Source organism: Lepisosteus platostomus, chromosome 12 (genome assembly GCF_059453375.1).
Source record: "Lepisosteus platostomus isolate fLepPlt1 chromosome 12, fLepPlt1.hap1, whole genome shotgun sequence".
Lineage (NCBI taxonomy): Eukaryota > Metazoa > Chordata > Actinopteri > Semionotiformes > Lepisosteidae > Lepisosteus > Lepisosteus platostomus.
Window position 1 is genome coordinate 34,368,123 of NC_142622.1, and position 27,030 is coordinate 34,395,152.

General features: G+C 38.4%; 1 protein-coding gene across 1 annotated transcript in view; it reads right to left on the reverse strand.

Annotated features, from left to right (window-relative positions):
• Window positions 1-27,030, reverse strand: part of elp2 (elongator acetyltransferase complex subunit 2) — a 53,968-nt gene that overhangs the window by 17,010 nt on the left and 9,928 nt on the right. The window contains exons 10-18 of the mRNA XM_088601720.1: window positions 26,651-26,751; window positions 18,484-18,615; window positions 17,971-18,120; window positions 16,505-16,696; window positions 14,853-14,922; window positions 12,931-13,026; window positions 8,872-8,929; window positions 3,040-3,112; window positions 1,331-1,523 (exon numbers count right to left, since the gene is read on the reverse strand). Of these exons, the coding sequence (XP_088457846.1) occupies window positions 1,331-1,523; window positions 3,040-3,112; window positions 8,872-8,929; window positions 12,931-13,026; window positions 14,853-14,922; window positions 16,505-16,696; window positions 17,971-18,120; window positions 18,484-18,615; window positions 26,651-26,751 (1,065 nt within the window). The remainder of the gene's footprint in view (window positions 1-1,330; window positions 1,524-3,039; window positions 3,113-8,871; window positions 8,930-12,930; window positions 13,027-14,852; window positions 14,923-16,504; window positions 16,697-17,970; window positions 18,121-18,483; window positions 18,616-26,650; window positions 26,752-27,030) is intronic.

Sequence of the window (27,030 nt, forward strand, 5' to 3'; positions counted from 1 at the left end):
GCTTATACATGAAAATTGCAATGGACCATTAAAGGCTTAATTAAAATGTCAGGTTTACATTCGGACACCATGCCACATAATTTATATAAGACACTTATATCTCATAGGCCCTAGATCAGTACGGCAACCGACTGCTTCCACACACAGACTCAAACACCAGTTCCATCCAAACTTGATTTGGTAGTTTATCTGTGCCACCTGCCTCCAATTAACTCGACTTATCCTATTGTCACTAGGTATTTCAGTCTTCACGTTTCTCTCACTTAGTGTACAGTCAATGCTTCTCAAGTCCTGGTGTTTCCTAGTACTCTTTTTGATTCCCTGGATTTGAACTCTCTTTGTTTTAACCATGGCTCTCTTTCTCTCCCGGGTTCTAGTATTGAACTTCTGGTTTTCGACACTGTATTTTGGATTTCACCTCAGACGACCCACTGTGTTTGTCAACCTTGCCTGGTTTCTCAGCTTTGCTTTGGATACTCCCTTGTGTTGCAGTCTTTCCTTCTCAACTCGACTTCGGCCCGTTTCACCAAGCCCCAGTTTCCCCTTCTCAGTCTGACTGCCTGTCTCCTGGCTGACAGCCAGAGCTCAACAAGTGGATTTTTCTCTCAGTCTTTCGGTGGCAGCACAGCATTATTACAAAATGTATTAAAACACAGGAAGTTTCCCTTATTTATATATTGTAACGCTACGGGGTTGACATGGGCGCCCTCGCCGCTGCCGCATCAGGCCGGCCCCCCACCGCCGGGGACTCGAACCCAGGCCTCCGGCGTCACTCAACAGGGACCCAGCCTCTTGAGCCAAAGGGAAATCTCCCGTCAGCCCGGCGGCTGCGGTCCCTGCTATCCACAGGGAAGGGCGGTGACGTCACCGCGCTGGTAAGCCGGCTCTCACAAGCAATGGAGGCCGTATGCGTTACAATATACAGTCTTAATGGGTATAGTTAATAAAGTATTAATTTGATTATTATTAATAAAGTATCTACCTATAGCTAAGGTGAACACAAAGGATTACTTCACATTCAGCAGTGACACAAGGAAATAGGATAACAACAAGAAAGGAAACTATAGGTTTGTGGACAAGATGGCTGAGGCACAAACCCTGGGCAACAAGCAGCTAAACAATTTCCACTTGGCTAGTGCATTCCAAATTCGCCATGATAGGCTGAATGGCCTCCTCTCCTTTGAACAGTATGGACATTTTTACACCCGTGCCCGACACACACACGCAGGCCTACGAGAAGCCATCTTCCAAAAACTGCTTGAAATGAACTTAAAATTCACACTTAAAATATTACAAATATGCTTGCCTCAAAGCCAAATTCCTTGCTAACCTGAATCAGTGTGGATGTCCTCCTGCTGCCTCCACAGTGACCATGTTCTGTCCCTGGAGACAGCCAGCAGGAACCGGTTATCGGGGGAGAAGGCCATCTGAGTGACGGTGAGGCTGTGCAGGGGAAGACTGAGCAGCTGCTTCCAGGTTGAAGTGCTCCACAGAAGGATGGCCGCGTGCTCTGGCTTAGAGGCCTGCAAGAGGAGGATGAACCAGCCTTATGTTCAACTTGCTGAACTTTCAAAGTACTGACAACGTTCTGTGTAGAGAATCAATGAGAAAGCTAAACAAGCTTGTGCATTCACCCAACCACACTGAGCCCAACCTGGTTACTTCTTGGACGACTTCTATGTTACCCTTTCTGTTAGAAGACGGTTGGTGAATTGTGATATTTCAATATTTGCAGTACATCTCCACATATAAATCAATGTAAATCTGTACATTAATTTACAAATAAATAAGCACCATAAGCAATATAACTACATCAAATGCTTAATGAATTCCAGATATAATACACAAAATGTAAGAACCATCCATCATCACCAACTTCTTCAGATTTAGGCTTATACATTTTTAAATGGAATTACAAACCTCTTCAACACCACACCAGAAATGTTTTCTACTACTGAAATATATGGGGTTTAATTTAAAATTAATGAGTATCACTGCAGAGTAAATCAGTCTATTTAATATGCAGAAACATATTTCACATAATATTAACCAAGTCAGAAAACCTACTTTTAGCTTAAAATAAATCAAGCCACTGACGAATGCATTAAAAATGATAGTTATTTTTCACCTGTAATAATAAATCAAGCTCTCTCGATGAGCAGGAAGAGCCTAATGAAACATGTTGAGTTCTTAAAAAAAAGATGCATTCAAGCTGAAACTTTTACAGTTGTTAAAAAGCTTTATACTTTCATATTATTTTAGATGAGAAAAATACAGTTTTTGAACCTCTAGAGTTCAAGAAGCTATCCTATCATGTCTAATATGCTGCTAGAGTGTTAACAACGACAGACTCCAAGAATGTGCCCCAACAATATAATGCCCTATGGTGTCAGTATGGATCAACTACAATTCAGGTCAGGAAAGACCCACTTTCAGCTGACAGAAGGCTGCAGCCTTAAACATTTAAAGGTCTCTCCACTGTCTGTTCTTTTTTACTTCCTTTCTTCCCCTGAAATTGCCGTTTTTATTCCTCTGTATTCCAACAAGGGCCAAAGCAGCCAAGAGTTTAATTACAGTTCGGTTCTCTCTATCAAGTTGGGCCAACAATGAAAAACAATACTGCCCAGGTCTAAAAAAACTCCACAATAGCTGCCCCCTGTGTAATCAGTTACTTATTATACGGAAATACATGAACCAATTCGATTCAAATGCCATTAAGCAGCAAGCATTTAACACCATGCCTCTGAATGGTCCGAACATCACAGCAGGAAAGAAACTGTTAAAACAAAATCAATATGTCTTTCACATTGTACACAAACAAAATGCTAATATTCCACTAAAACACAAGAACAGAAAGCAGTTTGTAAAACTGCCAGATTCCCTGTACTCCTAAATGTGTAGCGCATATTAAGGGAAAAATGTTTATAAAGTGTTCTGGTATTATGACACAAATGATATCCAAATAGAAAGTTTAAGTGTTCATAGATATTGGTGCCATTAGAAAGCATGAGATACTGTCTTGATCTATGACTGTAGTACCTTGCACGCAGAGGCAACAACAGTTCTTGCATTGTTAGAAGCCACGCAGAACATTTCATAACCATGTCCATACCTGAAAGAAACAGAAAATACAGGGACAATTTCAAACATCATAATCAGAATCATGTACACACCACACAAGGAATATATACAATGCAAAATTATTTTATGGATGCCAGCAGCCAGATCGTTCTGCAACTCACAACTGGCAACCCACTGAAGCTAAGCAGGTGTGAGCCAGTACCTGGATGGGAGACCTCCTGGGAAAAACTAAGGTTGCTGGTGGAAGAGGTCTTAGTGGGGCCAGCAGGGGGCGCTCACCCTGCAGTCCATGTGGGTCCTAATGCCCCAGTATAGTGACGGGGACACTATACCGTTAAACAGGCGCTGTCCTTCGGATGAGATGTAAAACCGGGGTCCTGACTCTCTGTGCTCATTAAAAATCCCAGGGCGTTTCTCGAAAAGAGTAGGGGTGTAACCCCGGCGTCCTGGCCAAATTTCCCATTGGCCCTTACCAATCGTGGCCTTCTAATAATCACCATCTATGAATTGGTTTCATTACTCTGCTCTCCTCCCCACTGATAGCTGATGTGTGGTGAGCGTTCTGGCACACTATGGCTGCCGTCGCATCATCCAGGTGGATGGTGCACATTGGTGGTGGTGGAGGGGAGTCCCCATTACCTGTAAAGCGCTGTGAGTGGAGTGTCCAGAAAAGAGCTTTATAAGTGTAAGCAATTATTAATTATTATTATTATGCCATACACACAAAAGACAACAGACGTCATTAAGGCAGTGCACACAGAATTTGGAATGATGGTTAAACAAAAAGATAACCCAGGGAAAGAAGCTGTTCAAGTATTGGGTGGTTCTGGTTTTAACAGAAGGTAGCGTCTTCCTGAGAGACGTTTATGAAACAGGTGGAAACTTGGGTGGGAGGAGTCGTCATGAATCTTTCCTGCCTACCTCTTTGCTCTGGACAAGAATGCGTAGTAAGACAAAGACGTTCAGAAACGTTCCCAATTTGGCAATGCGCAGCACACTTGTACACTTGTATAGAATCATTTTTGTGTTGCGTGCCATCAGCTAACCAAAATTACATTTCAAGGTTCTTTCAATATTTAGAAAATTGTTCAGAGGTGAAAGAATAGACAATCGGGTACATTTCACATTGGTGTATGATAAATTGCACATGCACAAATGTCACTGAAGCACTGTTTACCTTTTGCGTCTAAGTTAAAGGTCAATGTTTATTTTTACTGTCAGATTGAATCAATGTAAAAAGACTGTTTTATACAATAGACAGAAGCGGAAAATTTAGTAATAACAGGTTTAGGTCAATAGTGGAAAAGACAAACCTATTTGCTGATCAAAATCAGTAAGATACTGTAAAGGTTCATGTAACACATTGTAGCAATATAAGCATCTATACATACAGACAGACACAAAAATGCATTTGTGTAAAACCAAAACAACTTTTAGTAACAATGTAATTCTTCAATGTATTTATGGGAGGTTCTGTGAGATTGTTTCTTTCATATAAATAAAGGTAAGGCTATACCAGGCACAGCCTTAATCCATGTAACACAACACAACAGACCTTTCCATCAATACTAATACTCTTTTCCATGTCATCCACTTGTCCTACAGGATATCAGAAACAACACGAAATGCAGACTCTTCTGTGTTGTTAGCGTTAAGCCACCTGCACTTAATATTGTCTGACATCTTGACAAGTAACATGAGGAAACGTTATTGATTTTTTCTTTTATGATCTTCCTTTCTTTTAATAAAATCTAAAGAACTCAACAACTTGCAGTTTTATTTACTCAACAAACAGCATGTTGTTTCTCCATGTGCCTGAATATTAACTTACTCACGGTAACTGCTAAAACAATCCTTCATTTAGTTAAAACAACTGCTATTTAAAATGTGAGCACTTTATCGGTTACTTTATATAATTTTAGTACTAGAAATCAAATTAAGCTAATATATTAAAACAAAAGTTAAATGTTGATGATATCTGTAGAGAATGATGCGTAAAAGGCTGTGCTTCATGCAAGCATTTATTGACCTGGTTCTTGTGGCTGTTAATTACAGTGAAGGGAAGTTTAGGACATACTGTTCCAATCTTTCTGCAGGCCCTTCAGGTAGGTGTCTTACAACATAAGAATTGTCTGGATGTATCAATCAATGTGTAACATGAATTTCACTGTGCACAGTTCACACATGGCAATCACGAGCACACCCCAGTAATATCAGCTATTCCACCCCATGCAAAATTTCCATCCAACATTCACTTTCATTATCATGTTGGCTCTAAACTATCTGACTTGAGTTCGGGGAGGATCAGGACAAACGGAAAAAACCCTGGCCTTAATTTTACATTGTGTTATCATTTGAAGTGCTTGTTAGGAAAATCACAAGGGTATCGTTCTACCATCTGTAACATTGTTTGGTAAATCCCCTTGCCCTGCTTTTCTGACACAGAAATATTTTGATAGACTGCCTTTATTTCATCAAGATCTCTTCATCCTGATTGTAAGAAGACAGCTGTTAAGGTGCTCAATAGGCTACAGTAAGTCCAGAATTCCACAGCTTGTAGTTGACTAAAGTTACTCTGCATCAGCACATGACTTCCATACCATGTAAATGGCACTTCCTGTAAGTTTCTCCCAATCACACAAAGTATTTCATGTTGTAGATCCAGGTAATCCTAAGAAATTGGGAGTCCAGGGAATGACTCTCCTTAATTAGACTTAATTAGAAATTTGTTTACTCGTGCTTTCCTACTCATAATCATTGGACGATCAAGACTTTTCGTGTGTAGTGTGGCTGTGGAAATCACAGCCAAAAGTCCATGGAGGAAGGGCAGAGCCGAATGAAAACGAGCCAAACGTTGTTAAGCGCAATATTCAAATTAGCCGCACAAGAGACTAGGATCTTGAGACGAATCTAGCTAGTGAGTGAGGTGCTCCCTGCCCCCTGCCCAAGTACCCACTACCCAGTACCCACATCTTGACATGGTCTTGTTCTTATATTGTAATGAACGCTCCAGGATCTGTGTCAGCAGAGTGAGTAATGACAGGCTAGAGACAACTTTACAGGCTCCCTGTCAGTTTTATTGCCTTTTCATTACAGTGGGACGTACCAATTAAAGAGGCAGAGAAAGTGCAGGCATTAGCTGGACAAAGAGGAGGGATTCATGTTGTTTATTATTACTTCATGATAATTCAAGTTCATGATTACTGTTCATTTTATTAGAATATCAATGTAATTTTATTTAAAACGAATCCATTAAAACTTTAATTATCATACAAGGGATGGTTACTTGTATCTTTTAACCACGCATACTTTATACCGTAGTAGAGTATGCACAGTAAGGGGTGGACTTGTTTATATGAGATTTTGGTTATTTGCAAACCCTCATGAATGTTGAGACCTTACTTTAGACCACATATGATTCCTGAATAAAATAATTGCCGTGTGGCTCTCAAGTCTGGTACAATGAGCCCTGTTTATTAATGACACATCTGACGAAGGTTTAGAAAAGTCTTGGGAATTTACTTTCGAGTTTTTCATGCACACGGGTCTGTTTGTAGTAAAGTGCAGGCCCTGTTCGCTTGGCAGAGGGATCTGTACTGCACTTCTACACAGATTTAAGTCTTAAAACAAGCATTTGTCGGAGAGAGGAGATCGCTGAGGGTGGAAATGATCTAGTCCATATTGTATTCCACAGTATTTAAGGATATCCATTCTGGCAGAATATGACTGTTAACATTGGTGTAGAAGACAGAAGTGTTAGCCTGCACTGACCGTTTCCCCATACATAACTCTTCAACCAAGGGAAAAGTCTTTTGAAGAGCATATACAGTGTGCCAAATCTTTTCAAATGGCATCCAAAGGTGTGAAAACCTTCAGTATTCTCCAGACAGAGGCAAGTCCCTAACGGTTTTTACAAAAAGTTTGTACTTCAGAGTTTAGCTCCAAATATGACAGTTTCTTTGCCTTGCTTTGCAAAAAAAACCATGCCAGAACTGTCAAAACAAGATAAGTGAGACAGTTGATTAATTTGCATGCATTCTGTTGAGAATACAAAAATAAGCAAAAAGTGGGGGAAAAAGGCAACATTCTCTGACTGGAAGGCACTTGTGAATCCAAAAGTAAGCTTTGAAGGCAGAATTCAGTAGCCAAAGGCTACAACAGTGTTAACCGATTTCTTGTCAGATTGTCAAATCCAGGTCTCTGTTTGTACTGAAACATCATGTGTTCTTGTCTGATGGGTCATGAAATGCTGTAGAGAATTCTCATATGTCACTGTGAGGCAGAATAAATGTACAAAAGTGCTGATCTGTGAAATGTCATCTTAAATCCTAAAAAAATGAAGTGGCATATTTGTTGTATCTGTTGGTGCCACAAACTATTTGTCACCATGTGCAACTGTGAAATATATCACACTGAAGTCCTTTGCATTTATTTCATAAAGAAGATTAATTACACATCGCAGTCTACACTTCTAAGGTAATCTTGCTCTACAATAACTAAATATACTGAAAATAAACATATTGATCTGGAAGATTAAATCAGTATGGATCCTTTATGCCTGCATAGGAGAACACAACCAGTCCAAACTTTAAAATTCAGCCAAGAAAATTCACTCTAACTGGAATAAAATTATACATCATCATGAGTGAATCATATTACAGATCAGCTGTATTATAGCCATTACTTGCGCTAACTAAAAAGGTAGGCAGAAATGTACCACTTGTACTAGATTTCACCACAATGTATCCTTACAGTGACAATAAATCAGTACATTTTAAAAGAATTGATGAAAAAATAAATCGACCTTGGAGAGAAAAAAATATAATGGAGGGGTAACTCCATCTGCAGAACCCCCAAACAATTTCAGTTTCTAGTGTACTTTTGAAATTACAGTGTTGGGTTATGCTTAATACATTTTCCTGATATGAAAATACTATGACCACAACTCTTCCTTAACTGAACAGAAGTTTTTTTGTTAACTGTATGAGACTGAATACTTTCGTAGTATCTGTGTATTACAACTGTGAATCATTGTGAATCAGTTTTCTCTCCTTTACAGGTTCTTCTATCCCAATCACAGTACAAATTCTTCCTTCCTCACAGTTCCCTAGACTTGGGGTAGTTTAGAGACGAGACTCATTAAAATCCAAATCCAAATTTGGATTTTAAAATGTGGATTTCTTTTATTGAGATGGGTGTCACAATGCATTGACAGGACTTTCACCTGAGCCAAGACAGCACATGGATCAATGGCCCATAATAATTCCCAAACCCAGAACGTCTCTCCACTTCTCCTACCTGTCCACCCGAACACCCTCTATCCCCAAGGTCATCAAAAAGACTTGCCATATCACAGGATTATTCTACAGGTGGAACCTTTTCTTCACTAATCATCTCCTAACTACAACTAGCTGATCTAAAGTTGCCACCCACACAGTTCCCAGGTTCAATTATTTGTTGAAACATAAGCCACTGTAACACTTACAAACACATATCCAGCAGCACATGTATACATAGTTCTCTGGCCATTTCATGTCCACCCAGGGGGCATCATGGTTGTCCAGCAATCTCATTTTCAAATTCTTTTCTTGTCCTTCTTAACTACAACATTGTATTCTGGTCTGTCTCTCTCCTTCTCCCACACTCTGTTTACTTTTCAGAGTGAAACTGACTTGTGCAAGTCTCATGCTGACCTATTATTGATACACACTTGATCAATAATAAATGTTTTTTATCCAAAGAGATCACACTGGGAAAGTAAAGTAATTGAAGTGGTTCACACATACTTACAGTTTTTGTACTTCAGGCCACAGTGTGTTTTGTAGAAGATGGTCCTCAGGAGGAGGCTCTGTCAATGGTTACCACAGAAGAGAAAAGGGAAAATACCTGTAAGATTCTTCACGTAGTTATAGGGCAAAGCCAGTCCTGGTAGCAATACGTCTTCAACATTTTATTTCACCTGTGTCTTAGGTAAGTAATTATAAGATTTTCTGAAACAATTTACAGTAACACTCTGAAAGTCTTGAGCTCTTAATAACATAAAACTGTCTGTAAGTTGACAGCAATGACACAAGCCCCTAGAAACAGAAATGTGCATCTGTTAAATTACAGGAAGGCGAGAAAAGTCAAATTAACTGTATGGCTTTTAAAATACTGAGCTCCAATAGAAACAATAAGCCCACAAAGGTATCAAGAAATCATTTTTTTTAACTGGCGCATTGACATTTTTTTTTGAACACACATGACATATGTAAATTATTTTTTCTAAATAACATTTGTAACCAACAGGACTGATGAACAAGGCATTGGCTGTGAAAGTCATAGTCATGTGTATCATGTGCATGGGTCACTGGAAGCAATACTAACTGTATTCTGCATTTGCTATATGCATTTGTCAACAGGCTGCAAAATCTTGTCTGTTAACTGGTTTTTGTGCTCAAAGTGTCACACATTATTCCAAATAGACCCCAAAGATATTCATGGTGCTCAAGTCTGGCAAGTAGCACATCCAAGCATAACTATCACATTCTCATCTTTAAAAAAAAAAGCTGTTGTTAAATGAGCAGCCTGAAGATATGCATTGTACAACTGGACTGTGGTCACATCAAAGAGGTCTGTAGCCATTAAACACTACTTATTAGACCATCGCACTTAGACCTAGTCATAGATTTTGGCAAGGTGCTGTGTGTCTTGGATAGATTGTTTGACTGCAAGATCTTGCCAGGTTAGAAACTGCCAAGTATGACACCTTAGACAGCAAGCAACAGCTCAGAGATTTACCCCAGCCTCCAAAATTACCAATGACACACAGAATTATTCTCCTGATACGATGGTATATTGGGTCTTTTTTCATGGTTTTCTTTGAAAAATCACCTCAGCTGTCTCACTAATGAGCTGATTCGGTACTTAATCTGAATAACCAAGGACCGAGACTAAGAGAGATAAATTTAAAAGACTGTCCTTTCCAGCTATGTTATTGAGATTCTCTCAAGAGAATATATTCATATTATAGACAGTTCACTTATTTAGTTAAAACAGTTAAAGTTTCTTGTTTTTCAGTCACAAATAATAAACTTATCAAAATGATTCCAAAATATTTTAAAATCTGCAAAACCTCTACCCTTTTATATTTTCTAGAAAAATAGATGCAAAGATATGTCTTCTTATGACCACTGCACTTATCATGTGGTCAAACTGCAGTATGTCCAAAATTCAGCAGCCAGAATCCTGACCAGGTCTAGTGCAAATGATCACATTACTCCTATCCTGGAGTCCTTGCACTGGCTTCCAGTCAAATTCCGTGTAGACTTTAAAATCCTCATGCTCACCTATAAGGCACCGCATGGCTTGGCACCTCAGTACCTGTCTGAACTATTATCGCCCTACTCCCCACCTTGCAACCTTCGCTCTTCTAATTCTGCTCTCCTTACTGTCCCCCAAGCCCGTCTACATTGTATGGGTGACAGGGCCTTCTCCTGTTATGCCCCCAAGCTCTGGAATGCTCTCCCCAAGGATATCAGAGAGTCACCTTCTCTAAACTCAAATCCAGGCTCAAAACCGTCTTCTTTAGAAAAGCCTTTAATTAACTTTTCCATTCTTCACCCCTCTGTTTTTCTTAGTACCACCATCCATGGTCTCCTCTATATATTGTAATTGTGTTTTATCTTGTGTATTATTTTTATTTATTGTTGATGTCATTCTTTAAAGCACTTTGAGAAGCCACCTTTAAAGGCGCTATATAAAATAAAGTTTTTTATTATTATTATTCATTTCCAACCCTTTCATATTTCTGCATCAGAGTAAAATAGTTACTATTGACAAGATGAGGACCAGTCAACATGTTGAATGGCATGAATAAAAATGGTAAAAAATAGAATTATAGTTCAGTACATTAGGAATTTCAATCTTAAACAGAAAAAGTAAAGAAAAAAATCTTTGTTCATTCATTCTAAAATCTCCTTGTACCCGAGTCTTTTATTTTTTTTAGCTTCTAAAAAAGTTTAGACAATTATGGAATATTATACAAATTAAATATATAGAATGTGTCTCTTTCTAAGTTAACATCCTCTTAAGTTACCACTGCCAACTGGTAAATTTAGCTTTTGCCAATACAAATTTCTACCTAAGCACCACTGTGAGAATATGTACCCTATTATACAGCATTTCCTTCTTTCATTTTCCACTTAACTGAAGGCCTATTTTTACAAGGATTTCTTTGCTTACTAATTTCTATTTCATCCTTTACCCCCTTCAGACTAAATCATAAGAGTCAAATTAGTCTGCCATTGCTAACAGTCTGACCAGCTTCCATCTTCTATTAACAACGTTGTCTCTGCCTCAATGCTCTCTCTGTAGCCCACAGCCATCAATATTTTAACTTTGTAATTATAAAACCCTTCCTTCTAATTATTATTTCAGATTAAGGACCTTTTTTCCAATCTCATCGACACAATCATTGCTGTGTGCCCAGAGGGTATGAATCACAAGCTCTTCCCCTTTACCATTTCCGTAAATAAAATTAGTCTCACAGTTCTGATTCATGTGCCCATTTAAGACATCAGCCATCAGAAACTGCATTTTATAACAATCATACGCTTGACATTATAATTTCAAATCTGAATACCCAAGGACTGGGACTAAGAGATATAGATTTAAAAGATTGCCCTTGCTATATTATGGAGTATCTTTCAAGAGGAAATTATTCATATTATAGACCTTTCACATATTTTGTTGGATTTGTACTTATCTGAAGTTTAAAATGAAGTCAATCTGCTATGCTTGTCAGATTTATAATTTTTCAAATTTGTGTGAAGCAAAAAAATTGAACATTACAAGCAATGTTTTCTTTTCTATTGTTTTGTTTCCTAAACCATTTTTTGGCTCGTGGTTTCTGTAAAACGTTCACACTTCTTCTACCACAACGTTTGCCTTTCATTTTGGGAAAAGTACTTAAAAACAGCTTTATGGTATTTATAAACACAGTAATTCCTTGCTAAACATGAGGGTCAAGTTACTGAAAATCCTTGAAGTACTGTAGGTAAATTTGTGTTTGGTAAACTTAGTACCTTATTGGGAAAAATACGGTTAAGGGAAGCAAAGTCTCCCTCCTATTAACTATATTTTGGATATATCATATACATAGTTTTAAAATGTGTTTGACATAATTCATACCTTTATTACTGTGATGACACCCATATGAATTGAGCCACGTGGCATATACAAAACCTTAAATGACATCACTGTTCCACTTCTTACTCTCACTCTGATAGATTCCTCATATTTCTTTATTGTGCATTAATTTACACCACACAACAGTGAGATTACTTAGTCTTGGACTTAACTTATCAAGCACTTAGCAACACTGGACTCTGGTCCACTGGACTGTGCTCTCTCTCGTAACATTAGGAGCCATATTAACCGAAATTGCAAACACATCTACTCGCAAGGGAGGCTGACTGAGAAAGAACTAGATCGCTTAGTCGGTCTTCTCGTGGAAAATAAGTCTCCAGCCAGCACACATCGTGGCTCACAGATACTTCTCAACCTCAAAATCTGGGGGTCGTGCAAGGTAAAATGTTATACAGAAAACGGCGTGGATACTCAAAACCTTGTATGGTAAATTCTTCTAGCAAGGGATTACTGTATTCTTAAATAAAGTGAATTAATATTTGTATGCATCAAATGTATATATATTTTTTTCTTTATAGAAATGTGCATTGAAGTGCACTGCCATCTACACTTTGAGATAAGTCAATATACGAGATATAGTCTAATAAGTCCCACTTGCAGTGTTCACTCTTACTTATGATATTTAGCTAGATTCATTGAAGAGAAATTATGTTTCTTTACCTGTGAGACTGAGTGGCTGGAAGTAGGACTCTTTGTACTGGTCAGACACAGTGTTGAACTGTCCTTCATCCTCTGAGCCCTGGGGCACTAGATCGCCTGTTAAGATAGCGAAGTAATTCAACGAGAAAAATAGAAGCCACTGGTTTAGATTATCCTTCAAATCATTGCATTTAATCAGCAAATATACAGTGCCCTCCAGAATTATTGGCACCTTTTGGTAAAGATGAGCAAAAAAGGCTATGAGAAAATGTCTTTGTTGTTTATCAGCTTGATGTTACACTGAAACTATGTGGGAAATACCCATCTCCACTATTAGGGAAATAATTAAGAAGTTTCAAACAACTGGAGCTCTGATGAACCTGCCTGGAAGAGGACGCAAGTGTATTCAGCCCCCACATACAGTGAGGAAGATAGTTCGAGAGGCAAAACTTTCTCCAAGGATCACAATTGGACAATTGCAGGAGTTGGTTGCAACCTGGGGTCATGCCAACCTCCATGCCAACAAACTATTTGGAAGGCTTGCCAGAAGAAAGCCTCTGCTGTCGTCAAACCACAAACGTAAGCACCTGGAGTTCGCTAAACATCACTTGAACTTTGATTGGAACCGGGTTCTATGGTCAGATGAGACAAAAACAGAGCTTTTTGGCAACAAACACCAGAGGTGGGTTTGGCATGAATAGAGTCAAGGTCATGCAGCAAACAACCTCATCCCCACTGTGAAGAATGGTGGTGGATCTGTGATGCTGTGGGTCTGTTTATCTTCCAAATGCCCTGGGAAATTTGTTAGGACACACGGCATCATGGACTCCATCAAATACCAGGAGATTTTAGATCAAAATCTGCCTGCCACGGCCAGGAGGCTCATTGTTGGAACTTCCAGCAGGACAATGATCCAAAGCTTACCTCCAAATCCTCACCGAAATGGTTCACTGACCACAGAATCAAGCTTTTGCAGTGGCCATCCCAGTCCCCTGCCCAATACCCCATTGAAAACCTGTGGGGTGAGCTGAAGAGGAGAGTCCACAAGCAAGGACCAAGGACTCTGAAGGATCTGGAGAGATTTTGTATGGAGGAATGGCATCAGATCCCTTCGTGTTCTCCCACCTCATCCAGCATTATAAGAGAAGACTCAGTGCTGTTATCTTGGCAAAGGGAGGGTGCAGAAAGTACTAAATGCAGGGGTGCCAATAATTGTGAGACGTGTTTTTGAGAAAAATGTTTATTTTTAAAAAATCTTTTTATCTTTAAATACTTTTACCTCACTGAAAGGTTAGATTTCTCTCACATTTTTAGTGTAAGATCAAGTTGATAAACAACAAAGACATTTTTTCATAGCCTTTTTTGCTCATCTTTACCAAGGATGCCAATATTTCTGGAGGGCACTGTATAAGACATCCCTACTGTAAAGGAAGGAAATAATTTTAAAATAAAATTTTAAAACAACCTTACATACAGTGATATTAAAAGTCAAATCAGTTTCAGACTGCAAATTGATACAATTAAAGAAGTTACAAAATCATAGATTCCTCTCAGTTCTGTACTGAATTGCACATCACTCTAAAGAAGTTAGGCAAACTTTCCTGTCAAGAAAAGCAATACAAGTCTTGTGCTTCTGCAAGAGAAAGTATTTCCTTGAATTATGTTTTTTGTTAAGTGTTGCATATAAACAATTCCCAACACTGGAAAACAAACTTAAAAGTACTTTAATAATAAATAGCCATGAATTATACATCAATCAGTATAAAAAATATGGTCAATCGTAATACCCCTACCCATTTTCTCATGGTATAGGTAACTACAAAGCAAAATGTGTTAACTTCCAAACAACAGAAGATGTTCAGTTTAAACCAACATTAGAAAAAAATAAATCAAAATAATATGCAAAAACTCATCTTTATTTACATTCAAGTTTTCTGTCCTACCTTGAAAGACGGCCTTGTTAGAAAGCCCTAATGCAGGTGTACTGGCTCCTTCTGGGAGATCAGTTGTGTCCTGTGAAGAATGGACAGTTTGCGCTTAAACTATTAAAAGGCTGTGCTTTCTATGAGAAAACCTTGCATTTACAGTGCCTGTGGAAAGTCTACATTCTGTGGTCTAACAGCCTGCAATCAACACACATTCAATCAGAATTTATATTACTTTTATTTATACATTGTAACATACAACCTCCAATGAAAAACAAATATACAGACTTTCTAAAGCACCTTATTTTTGTATAAATTGGCACTGTACAAAGAAATCATTTCAACTGCCAACACTGAAACATTTTATTCTGTGACCTTTGATCCTGAAAGCTTTTTTTTTTTTAATTCAGCTTGTATACAATGGTTTCATTTAGATATTTATAAGAAAACTCTAGTGTGGCAGGTTTAAACTGTAACTGTTCTTTTACAATTTTCAAGAACTACAACTATAATCTAGACAAGGTAGAATAAACTGAATTTCATTTGTCTTATAGTGGAGAATGCATTCCCTGTGAATATACAATGTCACTACTCAAAGGGCAGGAAAGTCAAGGGTAAATTGTATGTTACAAAACCCCAGATTTAAACACTAATGTACATGTCAAGCCATTGCAGGGTGCTATGGAAACTATCTTAAAAAAACTGATATTTTCAGGATAGTTTAAACAGGGGTTTAAAATAAACTGCTTTCAGAAACTCACACATCACCACACAAGAAGGATTTACACACATAAAATGTTAATCCTAATTACCTGACATAAAGAAAGTGCAGACTGTAACATAAATATTCAAATTTACAACACTACATTTATATGGGACATGTGATCTGTATTCTCTCGCCCCTTCCCATCCAAGTGAGCACATATTTACAACTCCATTATTTTGATAACTACTGGCTTGGGTGGATAAGAGCTAAATAAATTTAGAATTTACAACACCGTCACACATTTACAATTAATAAAAACACTAACACTTACTGCGCTTTATAAAGTAGTGAATGCAACTGCTGAAGAGGGAGTACCATCGCTGCATGTCTACATTCTTAATTTGTTATTTTCGTGCGTTTTATAAAACGTGATCTGGAGGAAATTTGGATGGATTCTCAGGCATCTTGGGATGAATGAGATCGGGACAGATCAAGCACTATTTGATCTGGGGGCGGAGCTGTGGCTCTGTGCCTGTGGCTGGAAGGTTGCCGGTTCAAATCCCGTGGCCGGCAGAGGAATCCTTCTCCGTTGGGCCCCTGAGCAAGACCCTTAACCCCAACTGCTCCAGGGGCACTGTATAAATGGCTGACCCCAAGCTTCTCTCTCCTTGTTGGAAGCTGGGGGATGTGAAAAGACAAATTCCTAATGCAAGAAACTGTATATGGCTAATAAAGTGATCTCTTATCTCTCTCTTACTGCTGAAGAACGACATTCACAACACTCAACGCTAACTTCTTCTGGCCTGTATTATCTCAGAAAGAACCAGCGCAGCCCCGGTGATCACTTCTTGAAAGTGTCATAATGTTTTGCTATGTGGAGCTGGAATACAGAAATTACATTTTAACACCAGGGTGGGGTTGAGATTAAACCCTTTAAGATGTCACAGTGTGCTTGCGTACTCACCGTGGAGCACCATAGTTTTTCAAGGGGCGTCCCTGTAATGTTGCTGAAGTTTTCCACAAAATTCCGTGGGGCCCTGAAGACCCTGAGGACCTTTTCATCAGCTCCAGAAACAAACTGGAAGCGGCCCACCATTGCCAGACACTGCATGTCATACCCGTGAATCTGAGGTCGAGAAATTTCATGCCACGTTACCTGAAGCAACAAGAAAGAAAGTCATCAGCCTGCCTAACATCCTGGGATTCACAACCTTAGACCTGCAACAGAAACTCAAAATGCCGCTGTTCAGCAATGACTTTAACATCGTTAATCTAAAGGTCTGAACAGACAAACACAGTTCAGTATTATACAGTACTGTTAGTTTTGCTTGAATACATGCAGTACTGAACAACAGAAGGACCAAATTAACCAAAACTGGGGCAAAGTTTTCCCTCCATACACCACCCCCACACTTTTCATATAAAAATGCAGAAATGCAGGAACTGAATAACACTAAAGCGCCCGGTATTAGAAACCCTCTAACACGTAAGTATGGACATGAATCTCAGTAACGTAAATTAAATAAGCAATCACATGAATAAAAGTATGTTTTTAACAAGTTGCTCTAGAATTGCCTGCACAAATCCTGTTATGTGGCATGTGTGCAACCCCTGTGTGTTGATACTAACCTATAACCGGTTCCGTGCAATACATCTTTCCAGAACATAAAAAGGATAGCTGCTGGGCTTGACAAGGCTGAAGTTTGCTTTATCACAAAATTGTAGATAAAAAGCAAAACTAAAGTATTTGTATCTTGGCAGAAGAGGACCACAAATCATGCCTTTTCTATAGGAGGACTGAGATTCAGTTATACAATTGGCTCTTCCCACTGCTCCAGTTACTCCAAAACAAGACACTGGGTAGACAAACATATTCGTGCAGAAGAAGTGCCTATCAGCCAGACATATTGTAGCACTACCTTCAACAGGCAACAGTGTTAAACTAAAGGCAAAAAGCCTAAATCACCTGCTGTAACTCATAACGAAGAAAGTAGACCGCAGCTTTTGAAATAGCATATACAGTACTGTTAAATGTGATGTTAAATCCTTGTAGCATGCCAGGATAAATCAAGAATTAGCTAGTAACAAATTTAAGCAAGAATATCAGCAAGATATTGATTCTACAAGACTCCACAGAACCATGCATCTTCGAATGATCGTTAAATCTAACAGGCCTGTCATTAGTTCTGGAAAATTACTATAAGAACTGTTTAATAATCATTATGCTCTATGATGTTACTCACTGTCACCTGACTCATACCTTGCTCATAACACTGAACTCAAAGATGACAACTATGATTCTTAAAAGAATGCTTAAAAAGACGTTTAAGAAGTGTTACTGAAAGAAAATGTATCGTGCTCTAGACACGTCTCTAATGGTTAAGGAAAAGAACCAATATGCCACTTTCTATCATCTGTGATATAGTATACCTCTGTCTGATTCTTCTTTTTCCAAGGAGTAAAGAGCCGAGCAGTTTGATCAGCGCCCACGCTCACAAGGAATTCACCATCAGGGTCCCAGCTCAGGTCCTGAACACTGTTGAAATGGCCAGAAACCACAACCCCTGGACTCCACTCCCCCTACAAAACATTTCTTCTTTGAGGGATGCATTTTCCGTTATCTTTTAAGATAGCAGCCTGAATATACATGGGATTAACATGACTGGCATAAATATAAAACTGAATATACATGGGATGGCCAGGTTTCATCTACATCGTAAAATATCCTTACTATTTAGGGACAATCAACAGTTCTGCACCCATTAGATCCCATCAATATGAAACTGGAACACCAAGGGCAGTATACTGAAACACCAATACAGGATGTACAGCTTTTATAGATCACTAGTATTTGACAAACAACCTGACCAAACTGCCACACACAACATGACAATGACACTGTAACTCACACAAGAGACAGTCGCAATTTAAAAGACATCCTACCTCCTTGGATGGGTCTTGGTACCAGAGGTGCAGTGCACCATGGAAGGCATGGGCCAGAATCATAGATCCATCTGGACTCATCTGACAGCCGTAGAACCCCAAAGTGTTCCCACCCACCTCTCCGACACGCACCTGGAACAGAAACTGAATTTTACACTCAGCGCTTTAGCCAAACACAAAATTGGATGGGTTACAAGTATTGGCAGGAGCTAAAGTTGATGAAATATGATGAAGACAATCACGGCTTGCTGTGTGGTAATTTATGTTTAGCAGCACGTTAATCTGCAGGACTTCAGTCTTTAGACTCTGCGAGATTCAGAGCAGGCTGTGTCTAATCAATATTTTATGCAGAGATGAGCAAAGAGAATACAGTAACATTTTAAAACAGGAAAAGGAGACATCCTCTAAAAATAAGCAAGCCAATTTGCCTCGCTTTAAAATCTCCCACATGTGACACTAGTGGTCGCCAAGGAACACAAAATAATCAGTACTAGCCGTTGAATAATGTAGCTAAGACAACTTTATTCTTCTTTTTTTAATTCTTTTCAATATAATTTTAAATACACCCAAACACAATGCCTCACACTGCTTTTCACCATCACTTCACGTTCCTACTCAAGTATTTTCTTTGTTGTTTTTTTTAACAGCGGGCCGATTCAATGAGAAGGACTGCCGAAACAATCGTTTATGAAAGTACGTTTTCCTCAAGTAAAAAAAAACAAAAACTCATAAGCACTCTTACAGTGCTTCAAGCAAAACTCACACATAACTAGAACGTAATTCAGCAGTTCTGCTACACAATCAAACAGTTATTGAGGAGTAAGGTAAAGAACTGATTTCTTTGAAGATGCTTTTAATATAATTTAGAATGCTTCTAAGGAAGCATTCATGATTTAAGAAAAAACACAATCTCTGACTGAGTTCACTGATTGCTACAATTCTAATGCCTAATGAAAAAGAATGAAATTAATATTTTGCCTTATGACACTACTAATGTACTATTTTTAGTGTACAAGGGAGTTTCCATAAGATAACGTTCCCAGTCACTATCAAAAACACATGATTGCTGGCGGGTTTGCAGAAACAGAGTGCTATAACCACCTTATCTGCTTCATCCTGAACCCATGGGAGCATGCTGCCTGAAAGACAGCTGGCCTAACGCACAACGGGTCAAACAGAAGTCATTCTGCAGGAGTGTGTACAGCAGGAGTCTTGCTGTTGAGTGCAGAAGGAGACATCAGCTCAAATTCGCCACCTATTCGTGGAGTTATAAAAACCCCACATCGTAGACCAACTACATTAACAAATAAGGTCCTGATAGCGATTTCTGAGACCATTGGGCCACATCACTATTCTGACCTGATGTGTTATCTAATTTTTTCCCATCTTCTCAGTTCTTTTAAAGAAGCACCAGTCCAGCAGATGAGTGGCCACCAACACTGGAGCACTGCAGGTGCTTAATGTTTTGCTCCAGGAGCCTGACATGGATTTCTCTTATACTGGATTCAATGTCTGTCATGACGAGACCCATTCTTAAAGTGTTTACAGTACTTTATAGTAATTTCCTTTGTTAACCTATTTTGTGTACATTAATGATGCAAAAAGTAGGGAAAATCATAAAATTTGCCAATTTTTTTTGTACTGAACAGATCCAAGATTAAACCGTTTACTTTAACTAATGTTTTATATATTATTCCATAATTTAATTCCTATACTGTACCTCTCGCATCTCTTGTAATGTACTTTATTATTTTATTGAATCTAAAACAGGTTTCTGCAGGTCCTCTCCCATCTGGTCTCACACTTAAAAACAACAGAGATTTTCCAGACAGCTGCACGTTTGTATGGTTTTTTTTACTGGTTTTGGTTGTATAAATAATTGGTATAAAGGAATTAGTGCAGAACAACAACTATGGCTGTCAGGCTGACACCAAGGGCCAAAAAAAATAGTACAATAATTAAAGGGGATTACTGGGGGCTAGCAGTCTGACATGGCTGTAACTCTGAGTTTCTGCTAGACAACCCCCTATTTTTCATTTCTTCTCGCTTCAGAGCTGTCCGGTTTTGTTGGTTATTTTTCTATTTAATCGATCCGTCCGGCCATCAACAGAGGGACTCATTTCCAGCCGCGATGCCCATGGGGAAAACATGTCAGCTCAGCCTCAGGCCGCAACGAACCTGCGCCATTTTTGGAGGGAGCCTTAGCTGCACACGGCGATTCACTTCACAGCATGATGATTTTAGATTTTAGATAAGAGTTTTTGGGCCCTGTTAACCCGTCATCACAGGCTTTTACAAGACCTTGACAAACAGGTGCACCCTGTAGAAAAGCTTTCTGTGTGAGAGCGTGGGGAAAAGATACTGTACAACACTATCCACACTGCTGAAGCAGAGCTCCCTTTTGCTATGGCTGCTTAGGGATGACTCCACTATTAACTGACTAAAGAAAAGGATTTGGCTGGCTGGCACGACAGTGGCCAGATGAATGCTGCAGTCGCCAGCAGTCCCCTCACACTCTTCCCTGGTGTCAGTGGGCCCTGGTCTTTATGGGAGTTTTCTCCCTCTTAGGTTCTTGGTGCCAAGGAGGCAGCACGAGCCTCTGTGGGAGACAAGTGTGGAAGATGTGAAAGCATTTCTGGTCCCTCCTTTAGTTGCTGGTCTGGATTCACGGGACCCCTAAGTCTTGTCATCCGGGACAGAGCGGGTTTTGAGGGAGGCTGGAAAGAGGGGTTGATCTCGGGTGGGGAGGTAAAGTTTTTTTTTTTGTGGTTATTTCAATATTTTTTGTTCATTGTTAAAATAATTTTTAAAAAGCTGATCACAATAAGGCATTTCTTGGAAAGAAATGCCTACAGTGCAATTATATCAACTGATAACATAGCATTCATCTAACATCAGAAGAAATCCACCCACAGGGAAGTAACCACAACTCGGCCATTAACTTTAAAATATACAACACAGATTTGATGTTATTGTCCGTGGCTTGCTCAGTCATGGGTACTGCACTTTTCAAGCATCATAATCATAATGAGGTGTAACAAAGCCCCAAAACCCTTTTTCTTAAATTACAGTAGAATCTTAGGAAAGTTCACATTCTTAAAAACAAATTATATAACGTAGGTGTCCCTCCTACAAACTGTATTGTTGTCTCACATCATGGTAATCTCCTGTTCCAGTAATTTCACAGTTCTAGTTCACTGTAACATTAAATACTCAGCTCCTTACATGACAGGGTAGGGTTTAATCCTAAACATCAATGAAAAATGAGCCTCTTTTCATAAGAAATTAACATCAGGTGGGACTAATCGGAAATGCGGCAAAGGCTGGTACACGCTGAAGAAAACAAATTGTGAAAAATCCTGTATCTCTGCTGTCCATAGCAAAATAAATTTAGTCTGCAAGGCACTTTTTAAGAACTTAAGTTTTCCAGGTATATAAACTAGTAATGACCAAAATGGTGAGACTTGTGAATGATCTTTCTCAAATGTTATCTATAAAAAATGCATATCATCCCATGTAAACCTTTCACGTCACAATGCCCACTGATTTTAGTGATCAAAGATGCACGTAATATGGGCTTATAGAGAAGAGGTGTGAAGGGTTACTTTTTCACACTTCTGCCAAGCTTTTCCCTTATTGCCTAAGACGCATAGCCATTAGGGTAACTGGCATGGTGAGTGGATCAATGCCTAAGCCAATATTATCCTCATTGATTCTTGGTCTGGCTGTATTTTCTGTGGTATTGTTACGACCCTTCAGAAAGCCTCCAGGTTATATACTGAATAAGCTGCACTCTGATTCGTCGAGAGTTAATTGAAGATGACATAATATGGAAACAATGGTGTAATGATGGACCAATGGGGGAGGGAGAACAATCAAAGTCAGAAGTGTGGAACATAGCAACAAAAACACACAGACCACACACTGGGACGTAACAGGTATTACAATGAAAAAGTAACTTAACCAAGAATCACCTTATACCAGCTATGGTATGACAGCAAAATGTTTTGTATACCATTTTCTTTTTAGAAATTTTCATTTTATTGCCGAGCTGTATTTCATTAACATTGTAAATGAGTTTAAACATTTTTTTTACATTGAAAATGTAGGCATAAATCTAGGGAGACTGCAAAATCAAAATTCAAAATACTGTATAACCAGACTAGCCCTCATTGCAACCCAAAACATCAAGTTGTTGATCAAATTCGACACATACAGTGTCTTCTAAAGGTATCCCAGAATCTGAAATGTATCCGGCTTTTTTAAACTTAATGAATTCAAAACCCAAATGCTTAAACTGAAGACATCGAAGAGCAAGATAAGTTACAATAAATTATATCAAAACTATATAGATGAAACAAATACATTAATTTCATAAGTATTTTGACCAGTGAAAATTTGTTGGAAGCAAATATAGCTACAATATAGCTTTTCCACCAGTATTGGGTTGTACATTGCTCCATTCGTTTTCCTGCAATCCTAACAAGCTCCATCCATGCTGAGAAGAAATACTGGACACCCTACCATAATACTACCATCCACTGCAGGGATGGTGTTGATTTGGAGATGTGCTGTGTTGGGTCTGTGCCAAACCTCACATTTAGACCAGCTTTTTGGCACACTTCATGCAGGCTGTGAGATTGTTTCTCCTTGCCACCCTGTATCCTGGATGCTGTCAACTGAACTTTTTCAAACTTGTCATTGGCCTCACGATGGAATCTCTCACCAGCTTCCTTCACGCCAGGCTGCTAGGTTTGGAGGGATAGCCTGATAAAGGCAGTGATAAGATAAGATCACTTTATTGGCATTAAGGAACTTGTTTTTTCGCATACCCCAGCTTGTGCTCCATGAGACACACAGGCACACACAGAGAAGCTTGGGGTCAGAGCGCAGGGTCAGCTACTTATACTGCACCCCTGAAGCAGTTGGGGTTAAGGGCCTTGCACAGGGGCCCAACGGAGTAGGATTCCTCTGCCGGCCGCGGGATATGAACCTTAGCCACAGTGCCACCACTCCGCCCTAGTGACTGGGTGGTACTTGATTACTTGACGATTGAGAAGATGCTGTTCACTGGGACATTTAGAGAATTCAGTATTTTTTGTTCCTTTCTCCTGAACCATGTTTCTCAATGACTTTATCTCTGCTGTTTTAAAAGCTTCTTAGTATAGAGGCATTTTTATTCTGAAATGTGAACGACTTTTATTACACACAGAGGCCACACAATCAGTTCTGTGGCTTGTTAACGTAATTTTATTTACCTAAATTAATTTAGGTTCACTACAGCAAACGATTTGAATACCTATGCAATTATGATTTATCACCTTTTTCGTTGTTAATATCCTGTTAACCGGTCTTGTTTTTTCATTGCTGTGAACGTGTGGAATAGGTTGTGAATATAAAAAAAACTGCTATTTTAAGGTGTCATGACTGCAAGTTGCAAAGTAACACATTTTGAAATCTATCCAAGGGTCTGTATGTTTTTACAAAGAACTGAACAAAGATTTTTTTTTTTTTTTAAGGACAGTGAGGGGCAAAAAAGATTAAATCACATTGATTTTATTTAAAAAAATGATATTATAAGAATAGAATACATCTGTAAAGATGTTTTCCTCCATAAGATTATTAGAAATTCAAACTACTTCTAAAACCAGCCACTGAGAGGGAAAGCAAATGAACAGCTAAAGAACACACAATATCCGTGTGTAGAGATTCAAAATAGAAATAAGGAAATAAAATTCCTCAATCCCATCCTGTCCCTTACCCCTAAGAGCCCAAAGATGTTTAAGTCATCAGTCTAAATTACTGGCTCTGCAAGTCCAGATCTTGAACCTCAGTTTTCTTAGAGGCACATCACATATGATTCAGCATAATGACCCTGTTTAGCATGGTGTATCATTACAAACCCTGAGGCCATGTCTTTTCACGCTTTATTGAATCTGTCTTGCGCCAGTCCTGACAGTTGCAGTCACGCAGCAGATACATTTTATTGTGTCAATAAAATAAAATGGGTTCCTCATATAGTGTGCAATTTAAGGTGAAGAAAAGCTCTGTATTTCTATAGTTGTAGTAAATATTAACTTAAAAGGAGATTTCCAGTTTATATTTGAACTACAATGGGAAAAGAAGCTTAATTGATTGTGAATTGTATTCAAAGTAATATTACTATAGTACATAGAGTTAATCTGTAGTCTAATCCTCACCTCTAGAGAAACAATAGAGATTTATAACACAATGTCTTAACATTTTGTACCAGTATGAGAAGAAAACATACAGAGATACCATCAGGGATGTTTACAATGCTGCTGCTTGTGAAATGTTTACAGCATAAATAACAGAGGAAAACACAAAAATCTCGCACATATTCGTCCACATTATGTCAGTTCAGAAGGAAGAGCAAAACTAGAGATCTACAAAAAATATAGAATGTACTGGTAGAATGAACTAAGAGTTCAGATCTGCAAATATCTGGTCCACTCTGAAAATCATACAGACAAAAGTGATGCTTATGAAGTCAGGTAGCTCCCTCAACTACTCAGTAATCATACTTATTAAGACTTATGAACAATTGTATACCTTTTACTACCGTGTTTATCTGAATGGAGTGTTAATTAGCAAGACAATTTTCTAACGGCGACTGTTTACACTATGTACCTATGTCAATGTATACATATGTTACATTTAGACAATGCTGGGTAAAGTATTAGGACATACACTTCCTGTGCACTAAGAGAAAATCCCATTACTTTGAAAATGCCAAGCTTTTGGATGTAATGACAAGATTACTTTTTCTTTCTTGGATCTGTATTATTTTGTGACAAAAGAGAAACTATCACTGTATACTGTTATAGTAGACTTTACCTAAGATGTAATCTCAAACAAACCAAGACATTCTTTTCAATCAAAACATCACTTTGGCAGTGATCCTCTCAGTATACTGCTATTGACACTTTTTATTTAGTCCCAAAAGTAACATTACTATGAATGTCACCCTCTTATGGATGTTACCTGTTATCAAAGGATATCAGAATATGGAGGTAAGCACTACTCTAACCTGTCCAAAGATGGGGAAAGCAGACATCAATGACCATGTGAAAGTGAGATTGCAGGTGTGCAGAGAAAAATGTTTTGTTTTTTACTTACAAAAGCTCTTTACAGAACACTCAAGAAATTCATAAAGATTTTCTACAAAACTGAAAAGTCTTAATGAGCTTTAACTGTCACAGTAAAGGCCATTTTTTAAATAATGAAGGAAGGTGTTGCCTATATTTCTAAAAAATGTAGATTACAGATTTCTTTAGACCCGCGACTGGAAGCCTGCATTTTACACTTCAAAATTTGCGAGTTTTAAATTAAGCATGATCGCAAAACAACAGATGCTCCTTGTCCTGATTGGAGAAACAGGGCAGATTGGACGATCTGGGCATTAATAATAGGGGGAAAACACAAGGAAGACATTTTTTAAAGGAATTTACACAATACTCTTGAGCCTTTAGAAATTTCAGAGCTGTAATTAACCAGAACATACAGCAATATGGGCTAGTCTACTGGGTCTACAGTATTTCCAAATATAAACCAAAAAGTTGTGTAAATCCTGTCTGGAACTCCACATCAATTCTGCTGCCCAGTATCAAACAAATGGGTATTTCTCAAATATTTAAACACTAAAACAAGTCAACAAAGATGTGATATTAATCTTCTTGTCCCTTCATGGTTTGCTTACTTTGAGTGTGCATGGAATATTCTAGAAAGGAGTAACAAATCATAAGAACATTACAAAAACTAGATTTGTAAACTGAATATATATTTAGACTGCAAAATGGAGCTCTACAAATGTTTAAAGAGTTTAAAATGTCAAAGTCTGCAAGCATCAAAGAGAAAGTTGGTATTTTATTACACTGTTATTAGCTAACAGATTAGGACAAAATCTCAAAGCTCGTCTACACAACAAAACACCATCTTGCTTTAAGGAGGATGGGGTGGTTTTACCACCTGCTATGTCAATGTAAATCAGAAAGAGATAATAAAGCAGCAACAAAATGAAGCCCCAAGAAGCAAAATTATTCTTTAAATTTATAAGCATTTCATAATATGTCAGGAAATAAAGACCTTTATGGAGAAAAAAAACCTCTCCCTCATCAGACCTATAACCAGAATCCACATACAGTACCTGCTCAAGCCACACACCCGACTCTTCATCAGGGGCCCACAGAATCATAGTTTTATCCATAGAGGCAGAAAGCAGGCGCATTGGCTGTTGGACAATGCCATCTACAGGGAGAAACAAACCATACTGTAGCTCAGGCTAACCTGTGTGCCCCTAGACAATCTCCATACTTTACAATACAAGACAATATGTCTGTATCAATGAAATTGCATTTATGCACTAAATGGTAAGTTATATTTTATTAAAATTATATTTGTGAGCAATGTAGAATACAAAATGCTGAAAAGGCTATGCAAGGCTATATAAGAACACATTCTTCTTCTACAAATCTTTCTGTCGCTTAAGCAGTTAATATTAAATGATGCATTGAGATATGTATTATT